The 14,949-nt window shown below is 43.1% G+C and overlaps 1 protein-coding gene across 3 annotated transcripts in view; it reads right to left on the minus strand.

Moving 5' to 3' along the window:
• The window catches only part of LOC117227839 (uncharacterized), a 130,945-nt gene that overhangs the window by 33,366 nt on the left and 82,630 nt on the right, over window positions 1-14,949 (minus strand). For 2 of the 3 annotated variants that reach the window (XM_076524102.1, XM_076524104.1), the window contains exons 3-4: window positions 14,245-14,335; window positions 12,316-12,445 (exon numbers count right to left, since the gene is read on the minus strand). In XM_076524102.1, the coding sequence (XP_076380217.1) occupies window positions 12,316-12,445; window positions 14,245-14,335 (221 nt within the window). The remainder of the gene's footprint in view (window positions 1-12,315; window positions 12,446-14,244; window positions 14,336-14,949) is intronic. The other variant, XM_076524103.1, reaches the window with a different exon arrangement.

Here is a 14,949-nt window from a genome sequence, read left to right on the forward strand (position 1 = left end):
CTTGCGACTCGCGAGCCGCGTTCTTCGCTACTTGAAGTCAAATTTTTTCTCCTGCGAGCAACAGCCAGCCGGCCGGCTGGCTTTCCATTCGCTCCTCTCCTTTCCTCTCGCAACAATTGTGTGAGCCACGTTAAAATTCTTCGCTAATGGGCTGCTTACCGCTCGGATACGCGTGTTGTTTTTTCGGACGAGCCCGTGGGAGTCTCGGCCCTCATTACCCGGATAACTTCAACCGGGAAACGTCTGTCCGATGCACCACGATGATTCCTTTTCCTCGAACTATGCAGTGCCTGCTGGCTCTCGCTTGCCACGCTGTTTGCTACCTGCGCGATCTAACCGAATTTCGACCAGCGGATTCGTATATTCGAGGGCTTCGACGCTATGTCGATCGAGTCGCCGAAATTACTGGCGATCCTTTGATTTTGCGAGCGTTGAAATTATCGAGGCTCGCGTTTCTCGGGAGTTATTCATTCAGTCGCGGTTTCGGTGTTTATTAGAAGCGTGGATTAGTTGTTGCAATTGTATGGTGATCGTAATTCGAAAGAAAATCCTGGGAGAAACGAAAATACATGGCCAAGAGCGTATGCTACTTTATTTATATATTTAGTGTTGTTGCAATTATAAGATGATTATATTCAAAGATTTATGGTGAGACGATCTTTTAGGAAGAGATGAATTCGAAAGAAAATCCTGGGAGAAACGAAAATACATGGCCAAGAGCGTATGCTACTTTATATATATATTTAGTTGTTGCAATTATAAGGTGATTGTATTCAAAGATTTATGGTGACGATATTTTAGGAAAAGATGCGAAAGAAAATCCTGGGAGAAACGAAAGTACATGGCCAAGGGCGTAGGCTATTTTATTTATTTAAAAGTAAGGTATAAAGTAGCAGTTTTTAGGGTTATTTTCTATTGTTGAATCTTGTGATAATAGCAGAAATATTCAAACATAACCCTTTGCACTCGCGTGGCGTCTCCGAGGCGCTATTAAAAACTGTTACGTCACGTTTCAAAATAATTTTATTAATCAAATTTGCTTATATTTAAAGGACTGTCGAAAGCGTAATCGTAGCATGAGTCACAAGATTCAATTTCATATGTTATATGTTATATAATATATTTGTATATCACATAATATTACATTATATAATAATATAATACAATAATATATCATATAATATAATATTATACACCAATAGTATTACCATGGTTCAGAAAAACTATATTAAATTTTGCGTTGATTTGGCTTCGAGTGCAAAGGATTGAGATCTCGCGTAAAATCCTCTCGAAATATTTCTTTGTTGAAATTCATTATCGAATCTAAAGAACAAATGACAAATGTACCTAAAGGATCATCAGATTTATACATTGAGAAAACTAAACGCCGCATGTAATAAACATGTTTTTACTCTCGAGATATTATCGCTTAAAGTTCTGATCGCAAATTACTAGCGTTTCCTTGTTTTTTTTTTATATATATTTCCGAGCCTGTCGAATTTGTTTTCATGTTTCTTTTCTCACAAATACGTGAACTTTACATTCTATTGTCCGTTTATCTCTTCGAGGCACAGAATTTCAGAAAATAAAATAGACAATAGTTCGCACAGAAATATTGCTCTTTAAACTAAACAAAATTATTCACAAAGGAATCATACAATATAAAAACACACCAAAAATAATTATAACAATAATACAATTCAATTTATTGTTACAGCGTGGGACTTAAATATTTTGAAATGGGCCTAAAAATGTTCCATCGTGCGTCAAAAAAGTGGGACATTTTTAATCCCAGCGAGCCTCAAAGAGTTAACGAGTAAAACTGAAGTATCGAAGAAACGAGTAAACCGAAATTTTCTTGAAATTGTGACATCATTCCGCGTAATTGTCGAAAAAGTAATGCGACGCCGAAACTCTTTCGAAACTCGTAATTCGCGCAGAGAGGCCGTTCGAAAACCAGCGACGTCTCTTCGACGCTTAAATTCACACCGGTGATCAATTCATGATCGGCCGGCCTCGTGCCCTTGACAATGCAAAATAGCAAGATTAATTCGTTTCGAGCCGGAGCACGCGAGCAATCCCCGGCGCGGGCCGGCCGGGGCGCGTTGACACAGTGTAACGTTGCACGCGCGGGGTTCCCTCGCAAATCAAGCCACAAAAGGCACGGTCGACGTTCGATAAATCCGGGCCGCGTATTACCGAATTAAAATCGTGTATTCCTCGCAGGATTAGCGCGAGGAATCGCAGCTGGATAGGCGCGGTGCGCGCGATGGCAACGTCCGCCCAGAATGCAGCCGACGATTTATTAAGCGGGTGCACGCGCGCCGGCGACGCCGACGCTGACGCCGACGCCAACGCCAACGCCGCCGCGAAAATTAAACAGTAATTGAACAGTGATTCGTGGTGTCATTTTGTCCAAAACACTTGGGCTAGGTGGGACCCCCTTCGGCGTGCACGAATATCGATCCCGATGAAAGGACGTGTGGCGGGGCAGCCTGTAATTTTCGCACCCCCCCGTAAGAAGCCGTAACCCTCCGGCCGCCGAAATTACGTCCGTTTGTGAGCGATTCCGCGCGCCAATCAGACGCAGCCTCATTTCGCGAGCATGAGAGCGATCGCGATAACGAGTAGTCAAGTCGATCGGTCTTTGCTGTTTCCTATAGAGGGTGGATTCGGGAATCAGCCGCCCTCTCTTTTCGGTGCCTCTTTCACCAAGAAACCCGCAGACGGTGTCGGCGCGACGTAAGATGAAATAGCGTGAGTTAAATATTGCGTACAACCGGGAACGGGGCGGTTTTTTTTTCTAATAACCAGGCGACAGATCTTTGCGCGAAATAATAATTTGACGGATCCGGTCACGTGACCGGAGAGCAGACCGGGCAAGAACCGAGTAAACATTGTTACCCGATCTAAATAAGTCTAAGAAGATGTATAAGTGTGAACTTCTCTTCTGTTATTGTTTTCTATTTATGTCTTGCGGATTTTATACATTTGTGGGGAAAACGTGTAAATGAAACGTGGAATAGCGAACAAGTTAGAAGAAACTAAAAATGCTAGAAATGCTAATCACGACTTATTGAAATTATTTGAGAGAGATTCTACTTGGCTCTTGAGTCTTGCGACTGATGCAGACAATTTTCATTTTGCATAATGATCAGTTATATAATTATCATTATTATGTTAACAGAACATTATTTATACATAAATTATCTATATATAAATCTGTATTTAAATTATTTAAATATAAATAGACAATCTCTATGTGATCATAATGATTCGTTATATAATTATTATTATTATATTAACAGAACATTATCTGTACATAAATGATCTATATATAAGTCTATATTTAAATTATTTATATATAAATAGACAAACTCTATATAAATAATATAATAACAATATAAATATAATATAACAATATAATAATAATCCTTTGATACATCGTTCCGATAAATCTATTGAAAATAGTCTCTCGTCACTGGAAAACCTACGCCAATGTCTTAACACTGAACCAAGCGTTTAGTTCGTCAAAATAGCCTATTTCACAATTGTTAGTTCAGAGTTACTGAAATTATGGAGACTCTTTCATCGAAAATAATCGAATCGAATTTCTCGATACAAACACACGTTATAATAAAAATAGCGTAAGCTCTATCTAAATTCAGTATTATCAATCTTACAAAGAAACGCGCGTTAACGACTTCTGGTGCTCGATAAGTTTAATGTTAACATTATCGAGCGTCCAATGAACGCAAAATTTTCTTACTCAATTTCTCTTGTTCTTCCTTAATTTGTAACGTTGAACGCGAACGACTTTTTACGTCGGCCTAGAGGCTTTTATTGAAAATCCGAGGGCGGCGGATAAGTGTAACGCTTCTCGCTTTTCTTTTTCGGGGCCGCAGAGGATGCGCCACCGATTTAATCATTCCGCCGAGAAAAATGTCAGAGCCCACGGACAGAATCGACTGCGGGGAAGCGTAATTATATTGTCGCACGCGCGAATCGCATGCACAATTACGCGAGCAACCAGACCGGGGGTCTGCCGAAGACATTTCGATTAACTTCGCCGCGGGAGCGTTCCGGCCTTTCTTTCTTCGCATTGTCGGCCTTGGACGTGTAACATATAAAGCTTTCGGAAACGCGTATCGAGAGGAAGGCTAAACGGGGAGAATAAAACGGCGCTGCGATCCGATCGAGACGATTTCGAAATCGTTTTGGATCTCGTCGAACAGCTACGGCGGGTTAATCTTAAATTTCTTCGTTCGTGTTTCTGTAAATGACGAGAAAGATCGACTGTAATATTTTACTATTTTACGTTAAAATTATCGGATGCATGCTGGAAAAATGATCGCACAGAGCGTCGGCGAATATTTTCGCGAATATAAAGCGCGCGAGTTCTCTGAACAACAGCGAATTTGAATAGCGAATAATAGAATTTTCTGTGACAGCGAATATCGGCGAAATTATAGCGCGATGACCGTGACAATCTCCCGCTGTCGGATGATCAAAAATCAAAGAATCGAGGAAGCATCTTAGATTCTAATCTCTGGATATCCCGAGAGCGCCGAGCATTGTCGCAGGGGCTGAATGCCGTAGGAAAATTCTCGTCCGCCTTTGCGCACGACTTTCGGAAGTTTCTCATTTCGCCGGGACTCGAAGAAATATTCTTTGTGTCCTGTCTGCTCTCAGAAGAAGTCGCTTTTCTTTCGGCTTTCCCTGCCGCGGACTCTTTTCAAGCTCTATGCCTTTGTCCGCCTCGAAATGAGAAAGCTTCTTAATACCAGAAATCAACGAGCGGCCTCGTCAAAGACGATATTCCATTCTCGTTGCTCGAACGGGGCCGTTCTACAAGGGCAAATCTTCCGTACAGCGTGTCTTCTTGTACCATCGCGGGCTCGATCCCGCGATGGTTAAACGTGTTTCCACGCTGACGCGGCATGCGGCGAACTCAACGAGCATAACTAATTAATTCGTTCGGACCGCAATCGTGTCTGACCCATTCGTTTAATCAAGTAATAACACTTCGGCACGCGAGGCTCGACAGGCGGCCACTGTCGAACCGGGCCCCGGTCGGAGGCGTTAATTCCGTTCGATGGCGGAAACAGACCTTTCCGGTCTTCTGTTTACGAAATTTCGACGCCAATGGGTCGCGCCACCGGCTCGAAGAAATCGTTTCGCCGGCCGATATCGCCGCGGAACTTTCGTAGAATCAATTCGACGATCGCTGTTGGCAAGCGAACGTGCATTTTGTTGAGAAATTTTGCCACGAAAATGCAGAGGATGATTTCGAATGAAAATCAAGAGTACAAGTGCATTAGAAATTTCATCATTTTCGCGTTTCTTTCTCGTAATATAAACTTTCGATTCGAAGATTTCGCTCTCCGCGACTGTCTGGTTACGAATGTTCACGCATTTATGGCATATTCAGATCTTCAAAATGCGGAAGAATTTATAGATCGACAAGATCTAATAGCATTTTTATTTTATTTATTTTAGTTTTCAATTTTTTAGCGCACGAACGACGCTTTTCTTCAATTCTGATTTTCGTGAAACAACGAATGAAGATAAGAATTTGTACAAAGAATCGCAGACTATTAACAACATTTTCAGGTACGTTAAATACCATGAATTACTCGGACAGACAGACTGCCTAATAATAAACGAGCAAGTCTGACAAATGCAACGATTGTTGTAACACTCCCATCATCCGTTTCAATCTAAGAATTACGAATATGTCCTCTTGCGAATAAATCGTCTGCTAAATCGATCCAGGAATTAATTTCCACTGTAAACGAAGAGCTCGAGGTTCTCCGAACAAAATGAAATTCTCGCACACTCCTGAGAATCTCTTTCTATAGACCGTCGATCCATGAAAATCCGCAGCCGGTTCGTAACGTTCTCGGCAGCTTTTTACAGTGCGGAGCAACGAAACGGAAGTCGTCCATTAAAGTTAACGAGCAGAAACAGAATGTTCGCACGGTAAGCGAACAGAACCGCGCCGAGGATGTCCAAAATTTCTGGAAGACCGCGGACGGGCGCGGCGCCGTTAGCGGAACGATCCTCGGAGAGAATCGTGTCCGTGCATAATCTCTGATCACGGGCGACGAATCTCAAAGACGGCGGCCGATAATCTGGCCGTGGGTGCGCTCGGGGAGCGCATCAACCACCTCAAAATGCCTCTAATCGATATGAAAACTGGCCGGCCCGGCGGCCTTGATGGCTGTGGGGTCTGCGAGCAGCGCGGGCGTGCGCGCGCCAAACAAAACAATGGGAAAAGCGTGTGGAACAAGCGGCAGAAAGGGCTACAAAGAAATTAGAAAAGAAATAGGGGGTTGAATCGGCGGCAACGGCGGCGGCGGCGGCGGTTCGGGGGCGCGCAGGCTGAAACGGAGCAAGAACGAAGAAAGCTCTATGGTGAGACGGAGGCCAGATCGAGAAGCGGAAGGAGATTCACGGCGGAACGAATCGGACAGAGACGACGAAGAAGGGCGAAGGAGTGGTGGAGGGATATAGGAGGAGGTGGAGGAGGAGGAGGAGGAAGAGAAGGCAGAGAGGAGTAGGTAGAGGAGGAGGACAAGGTGGGAGAGTGACGAGGCGGTCGGAGAAGGAAGGCATGGGAGTCAAGGGGAGTGGGAGTTGAAAGAAGAGGTAGAGAAAAGACGAAGAAAGCCGGCACTCCCACACAAAAATATCACCGTTAACGATTACCAACCCCTCTTTTCGCCCCGCGCTCGTTATATTGTGTCCCCGCCGCGCGCGCAAATTTAGAAACAAAAGACGGGTGGAAGGCGCGGCCTGATTGGCCGACCGGTCCGCGACTCGTCTCTCTCATTGGCCCGCGGGACCGCACCCATCCTGCAATGGCCGCTTTGTCGTTTCACGCCGCCGCTACACTCTCTCAATCTCTCTCTCTCTCTCTCTCTCTCTCTCTCTCTCTCTCACTCCCTCTCTGTCTCTCTCTCTCTCTTCCGATCTCTCTCCCCTCTCGCTCGTTCTTTCTCTCTCCCTCTACAGCGTCGCGTGTACGCGCCTGTACGCTTCAGCCACGAACCTTCAACAACCCCGTGAAGCGCGACTCAACCGAACGCCCTTACCCCTTCCTCCATACGTCCCTCTTTCGTTCGTTTCTCTTTCTCTCTCTCTCTCTCTCTTTCTCTCTTTCTCTGCCTCCCTCCCACCATCGCTCGTTCACGCTCCGTCTTTTTTCCACCGCCACGTTCCTCTACCTATAACACGGACCGGTCTTCGTCGCTCCCGTTCCCGTCGTTTCTTCGCCACCCCTGGTGTCGCTTCCTCTAGCGGTTCCTTTACCACCTTTGCTTCGCGGCCCACTTCCACCCTGAAACCCCTTTCACCACCCTCGAATTATATCAAAATATAATCAGCGGCCTGTGTGCGAGCGAGCTGGTCATTCATGGACGGAAACGCGCGACTGTTTTAGTGCCCGGCCACCCCCACGTGTCCACGCTTCTACGCATTGATTAGGGGTTGGCTCGGATGTCTTCGTTTCGCGCTTTCTCGACGTCCGGACGCGATACAGTAAATTCTCTCTAATTGACGCTTAAATTCTGCACGAAAACGGACAATTTCGGAGGAGAGGATACGATTATTCAAGTCTTCTTGCGCGCCTCGTTTTTATAGTTGTTGAGAATCGGTAATTATGAAAACGAGGCGCAGGATTCAAATCAATCGTATCTCCACTTCCCAAATTGTTCCAATTGTTGTCCTCTTTCCATTTTTGTGGATAATCTGAGCGTCAATGAGAGAGACGTTGCTGCAGTAGGATTATTCTTTTTTAACTTTTACAGTCACTTGTTATTGTTTACTGTTCTTCGGTGTTTATTTTGCTCATTCGAGCCTGCGCGTCTTCCGTTTGAAATATTCGGATTTTCTTGTAATAACTAATTGTTGTTCTTAAGTATGCGATGTCGCGTAGTCCTGCTCCGGCGAGATTAAAGCTTTCTCCAACTCTCCTTCGTCTTATTAGCGCTATTAGTATCGCTGACAGCGCTGCGAATATTTTTCTTCTACCAGATACGTTGCTGAACTAGCCATCGAACACAATTTACAATCAACTGATGCCATTAACACTTTAATAGGCGCACGTCTACGCAGTCAAACATCGCCAGGGGCCGGCAATATTTATGTAAATTCGTGAAATAATTCAACATCTGCGAACATACGCGTAAAACAAAACAAAGCAACAATAACAACACATTTAACGCAACAAATTTAATATTTTTCCTTCGTGTGATAATTACTAAAGCATCACACACATGTGTGAGCGGCCATTAAAGTGTTAATAAAGCTATAAGTATAGTTCTTTCTCGCCATAGGTTCAATCAACATGCTGATTTAGTAATTCAGCTGCTCCCGTCTACGTTTTCTAAGACCGCGGATTTCTCAGATTCGTGAGAGAAATCAGAAAATGTTCAGAGATTCGACAGGTTAAAGTGATCTAAATGAAACGATCTACAAAACTGGCAGTCGCATAAAGATCGCCGGACAATCGGAATCAGCGAATCCGTCGATCCTCTTTCCAATTCCTCCGCGCACCCGCTCGTCCACGTTCTCCGCGTACGCTCAAACGTCCCTCGCGCCGCGTCGCTATCGACCCAAATTTCCTATTTTACATCGCAAACGAACTTCCAGAGCCACGGGCGACGAATTAATCCATCTATCTCTCTGGCCCTGTTATTCCGCGTCTACTAGCGATTTTTCTCCGCAGACGATCTCAATATGCGAGGCCTCGGACCGCACACATGTCGTTCGAGCGACACACGGGCGTGAAACCCGGAAGGAGAGAGACGTAAAGAGAGAGAAAAAGAGAGAGAGAGAGAGAGAGAGGGAGCGTGGCCGGCGGCGGGGGCTGAAGGGTGAATCGCGATGAGAGGAAAAGGAACGGGGGTTGAAACGGGGCGAGGGGGAAGCTTGTCCCGGGTCCGCCATGCGGAAACCTATCTCAGGCTAGTACTCCACCGGTCCGCGGTAACTAACCGTCAGCCGGGAAAATTCTCCCTTTTATGGTCGCGCCTTTTGGTCCTGCCACTCTCCACCCCCAACAATGTGCCACCGGCGTACCCCTACCCCCTACCCCTTTCATGTGCGACTGTTCTTTCGTCGCTTTGCACGACGCTGTCGATAATTCTGCGCGATATCGCTGCGGAATCGAGCGAGCCTGCGGCCGACTCGTCGCGCGGAAACGGCTAGCAATTAGCAGGATCTTGCTGCGAGCTATCGTTTCTGAAGGAATCGGAGGAATCTGGAGGAAGCTATCGTTCCAAGGAAAAATCGGAGCAGCGTTTTTCACGTTTCGGATCCGCCGGCAAACACGACGGAGAACGGAGAGAGTATCGTCGAATCGAGCGGGAAACGTCTCCGGCGTTTCCTTGAAATCGCGCGGCGGTGACAAGATTATAAGCGGAAGGACGCGCGAAGCGGCGTGTCGCGGCGACATCATTATCGCATTCTTCGGTCATCAGATCATAATATTATCCGGATTGAAAGGGGGCGCGGCGCGTCAAATAATTCATTGTATTGCCGCCGCATAATTTCGCGGAAACGTAACTAGAGCCGTCCGCTCGCTAATTGATAATAATTCCGTTTGACGAACCGGCGGCCGTTAAATCTGTTTGCAAAAAGCATCCCTCGTTAATATAATTTTCGAACGGCGTTATCGGCGACAGAACAACGGGCGCTTTAATTGCGCCGGAATATATCGAAGCTTTATATTTCCGATGGATTTATGTAGCCCGGCGATCGTCGTGAAAAGAGCGTGTAACGTTGTTAATTCTCGTTAACGGGCGGAATTACCGGCCGGCCGGGGGCAGACGGTGGCTAGGGGGGCGGGCGGGGACATAACGGCGGATTGCGGGGTTTAATAGCGAATTATGCGTTTCGAGGCAGAGCCTGCCTCGGCAAAATGTCCGCCGACTATTCGCCGTAACAAAGGCTTCAGCGCGGCGAGAAAATCAGTCCGGCATTTTTGTTCGCGTTATGCAGAATCCTTCTTCGAGAATTCGCGCGCCCGACGATTCCCGGCGAACCGACACGCGGAAGGAATCGCATTGTGCGGCCGTTTGTTTAATAGGCGAACGCTGTCCCGTCATTCGCAAACAAGCATTTTCGAACGCGCGCGACGCGATTTACCGCGGAAAATGGACCCATTTAATCGTGTCTACCGCGCGATCTGCTCTCCGCCATTACGATTCGCCGGGAAATGAATTTAACAAACTGCAAGAGCCGTACGCGGTTGCGTACCACTCTGGCCTTCCATTCTTCAATCCATATTTTCGTCATAAACAGCGGAACGCGAGCGTTAAATTACGCGAGCACTCTCAATTGCGCCGGCTGCTGTGCTGCCGCTGCTGCTCGACTCTTTCGATACGTAAACTAATCGATTCAATTCGGTACGAGCTACTCAGTTTCTGCATTTTTTTTGTTCGAATTTGTCCGAATAGTTCGTCGCGCGAGATGTTCGTTGATACTTTAACGCGTTTTAATCGTATAATTGAATGTAAATGGATGGCTGCTGACATTTTCATAAAAGTCTTAGTATTAATACTTGTTGTCTATAGAATTGTCTGAAATGATTTCACGTGAATGGAGACAGTGTAACTGTTGAAAGGGATCAAATGTTGCGAGTAATAAATATATTGTTATTTGTCAATATTTTGTTAGAAATTATTCTCAAATTATCACAGATAATATATGTTCGATATTTAGATAGTATCGAGACAGTCTTAGACTCGATCCTTATGTGATTTAAAAATGTAAAGCAGACATTTTCTAACTTTATCCAAAATTATACCTTTTATGCTTGAACTAACTAACGAATAAAAATGAGGTCTCGATGAAACGAAGTAACAAGGTATTTAGTCTGAATAATTGCTGTTACGATTATTAATCATATAATATAACAATAATACAATCCTTACATGATATTTAAAAATATAGAATAGACTCTCTCTAACTTTAACAAAAATTATATCTTTCAAGCTTGAACTAATTAAAGAATAAAAATAAAGTCTCGAGTATTTAGTCTGAATAATTGCTATCGCAATAAATAATAATATAATATAATAATATAATCCTTATATGATTTAAAAATATAGAACATACATCCTCCAACTTTATTCAAAATTATGCCTTTTATGCTTGAACTAACTAAAAAATAAAAATAAAGTCTCGATCAAGCGAAATAACCAGGTATTTAGTTTGAATAATTGCCGTCACAATTAATAATAATATAGTATAACGATAATAAAAAAATATAGAATGGACACCCTCTAACTTTAACAAAAACTATACCTTTCAAGCTTGAACTAACTAAAGAATAAAAATGAAATCTCGATCAAGCGAAATAACAATGTATTTGGTCTGAATAATTGCTATCGCAATAAGTAATAATATAATATAATAATATAATCCTTAAATGAATTAAAAATATAGAAAACATACATCCTTCAAGTTGAACAAAAATTATACTTTTTATGCTTGAACCGAAGAATAAAAACGAGCTCTCGATGGAACAAAATAGCAAGGTATTTAGCCTGAATAATTACTGTCGCAATTAATACATACGCGTGGCGTTTAGTGTTTCCCGTGGCACGTTTAACGTGACATTTCACACATTGTCATGACAGTCAACGCGGGCATTTGTTTCTTCGCGAAATTCCGACAGCAACGTTGATCGATCGAAAATTTCAATGTAACTCTTTACCCGTGTAATCTCCAGCCCCGGTCTTCTACGAATATTCTATATTATAAATTATCAACTATATTCAATATCATCAATTCATATATCATCAATTATATTAAAAATTATCAACACTCCTCCACTCGATTATATGAACAGCCGAATAAATAAATCACAAATAACACGTAGTAACAAAGTAATATATAACAAGCCTGGTACAAACAGCCACCGAAGAAAAATGCCAAATATTGTACGAAACGCACGAATTTGATGGCAACGCGTTTGCTCGCTGCCAATTTCGGCGACGTATTTCTGTATCGCGTCTCGATAAATGATTCGCGGTTCCGATTAGACGGACTAATAAGTTCGACGACCCCATTGAACGAATTGGCGGGGCCGTGAATGGAGGGGGAGGGAAACGAAGAAAGTATCCTTTGACTGGTTCGATCGGTTCACGGGGGTTCGTGAGCGGGGAAACACGATACCTCTGAGTTGCGAATTTCACAAGGCGATGGTGGCGGCGGTGGTGGTGGTGGTGGAGGTGGAGGGTATCGGGCCTCTCTGATTCGTAGGTCGCGAGGTCGGGTTTCATAGGTCTTTTGATTTTCGCTCACCTGTATCCTGTCTTCGGGCAGATCGGTTCGGAGACTGAGCATCTCGCGAGCATAGACGTCAGGATAATGGGCCTCTTTGAACGCTGCCTCCAGCTCCTCCAGCTGTTGCGACGTGAAGATCGTCCTGGAGCAACAACCGTATGAACCTAGTTATATGCCATTACAGTTTTTCCCTTAAACCTAGCATACACTCGTGGATCAACCGACAGAACTTATATCGTTCGCATACCGAGACTTTACTCGAAGGATTTGGGACACTCGCGAGTATTTTCATCGAATATCTCTGGATATCTGGCTTAATTAGAACAAAATTAATTCAGTAAAGATCATGGATAGTCTTCTCGATGAGCATAGAAAACAAATTGGACTGACCGAAGTGTCTTCGTATCGATTGAGCTCGATCGAGATCGATAATTTTGCAGGTACTCGTTTGTCCAAAACGTTAAGTAAAAATGTATCTTAAGTCCCGCGAACGGCGAATCGAAACACCCGATCGAATCGATTCGAACGGGATAATTATATTTTTAACGATCATTCGAGCCGAGGTCCGCCCGTCTGGCACGCAATTATTGGCGAGCCGTGATTGCGTTCGGATTGTCTGTCACTTCAAAATAGCTGAAAACTCGTTACCAGTCGACTCGGCGATTACACGATGAAAAGTCTGAAATGATACACACAGGCTGTAGCACGTAACTGTCGCCACGGTTTGCCAAGTATATCCGGTAATCTTAACGTTCTACGCGCTGTAGATCGTTGTTCAGAATGTATAATTGAACGTGAAGTACTTTTCGATATTTATAAAATCCAGGTTCGCTTCGAGGTTACGGTGATCCATCGAACAATAGCTTTTACAATGTGTTATTGGTGTTACCAATAACTTATTTACAATAAGCTATTACTTATTTACAATAAGTTATTGGTAATAGTTTCTCTCATAGTCTTCTCTCTTCTAATTCAACTCTTTGGGGCACAGAATTTCAGAAAATGAAATAGATCCTTGTTATATAGAGATTGTATCGCGTTTTAAATTAAAGAAAATTAGTATATTTTTATTGACACTAGATTTACGGAGCACAAAAGACATCTGTTTTACACTAATTTATTAAAGTAACAATAGGACATTTATTCTGATTTTGAACGAGCGTTATTGTAACATTTGCCGCGAGTAACGTACATAAATTATATAAATATCTAATATAATAAGTAAAATAAACAACAGAACTAATAGAATAAATAGCATATCTTCGCGATATGAATAATCGTAAATTAAAAAATTATTGACCCGTCATTTTGACGTATTTCGCAAATCTAGTGTTAACAAAGGAATCGCATAAAATATAAAAACATAAAGAAATAATAACAATTCAATTCAATTTCTTGTTACAGGCTGAGACTCAAATAGTCCAACCGTGCCACATTAGGTTCATGAATGCATCTATTGCAATATTCCAAGGTGAATTAAAAAATGTCCCACCATGCATTACCGTGCATCAAAAAGATGGGACGTTTTGAATCCCGCCGTGTCCCAAAGAGTTAAACGATTGAAAATTTCTTCGTTAACGTTCGCACGACATTTTTCTGTCGGATCACCGGAACAGGATAAGATGGAATGTAGCGATGACAGTCGCGTGCCATACTCTGCGCAGACATGCGTGGGTGCAAAAAGACGTTCATTATTCGGAAGAAAGTGACTCGCGATTATTATCGACGATCAAGAGAATAACGATGACGGGATTCTAGAGAACGGTTATCAATCATTTGCTCGCGCGTCCGTCGCGCTGACTTGGGCGTTGTATCTCTTTATGGAATGGCGCGAGCTGGGTGCTAATGGCGGCGCTTGGTCGCGTGCTTCGAAGGCAGAAGGAACGCGCGGCGCAGCGGGAACAGTCACGGGAAATCTCACGGTTGAAGTTCGTGTGAGATACTCACCTATGACGGCGCTTCTTCTTCTTCTTTTTGCTGAAACCGGAGAGACCGTCGACCGTGAAATCCTTTCCTGAATCTATGTTGTGCCCCACTCCTGCAACAGAACAGTCCGCGTTAGTGGTTCTCTTATGCATCCTGCGCGAGGATTTAATTTTACGATCAGAATAGCTATTCTTTGCGAGGCAACGTCTTTGCGAGGATATTTATAGCGTGCAGCAGTGTGTTCCTTGAACTTCAGTGTCGAACGAATGCTATTTTATTGTTTATTTTATTAACAGAAAATACGCGAAGGTGGTAGGATTTGGTGGATTTTTTTAAATTAGTCATATTAATCTCGCTCGTTATGAATTATTTCGCAGCTACGGAAACGATCGGACTCTTGTATAACTTTGATCTTTATGTTTCGTATTTTAGCTAAATATATTCTGCTATATTTTAGCAAAATCGTTAACGATTATCACAACAATTACTTATTATTCAATAAGTAATAATAATCTTTATGTTCTGTATTTTAGCTAAATATATTCTACTATATTTTAGCAAAATCGTTAACGATTATTACAACAATTATTTATTATTCAATAAGTAATAATAATCTTTATGTTCTGTATTTTAGCTAAATATATTCTACTATATTTTAGCAAAATCGTTAACGATTATTACATCAATTACTTATTATTCAATAAGTAATAATAATCTTTAGTTACA

Source organism: Megalopta genalis, chromosome 8 (genome assembly GCF_051020955.1).
Source record: "Megalopta genalis isolate 19385.01 chromosome 8, iyMegGena1_principal, whole genome shotgun sequence".
Lineage (NCBI taxonomy): Eukaryota > Metazoa > Arthropoda > Insecta > Hymenoptera > Halictidae > Megalopta > Megalopta genalis.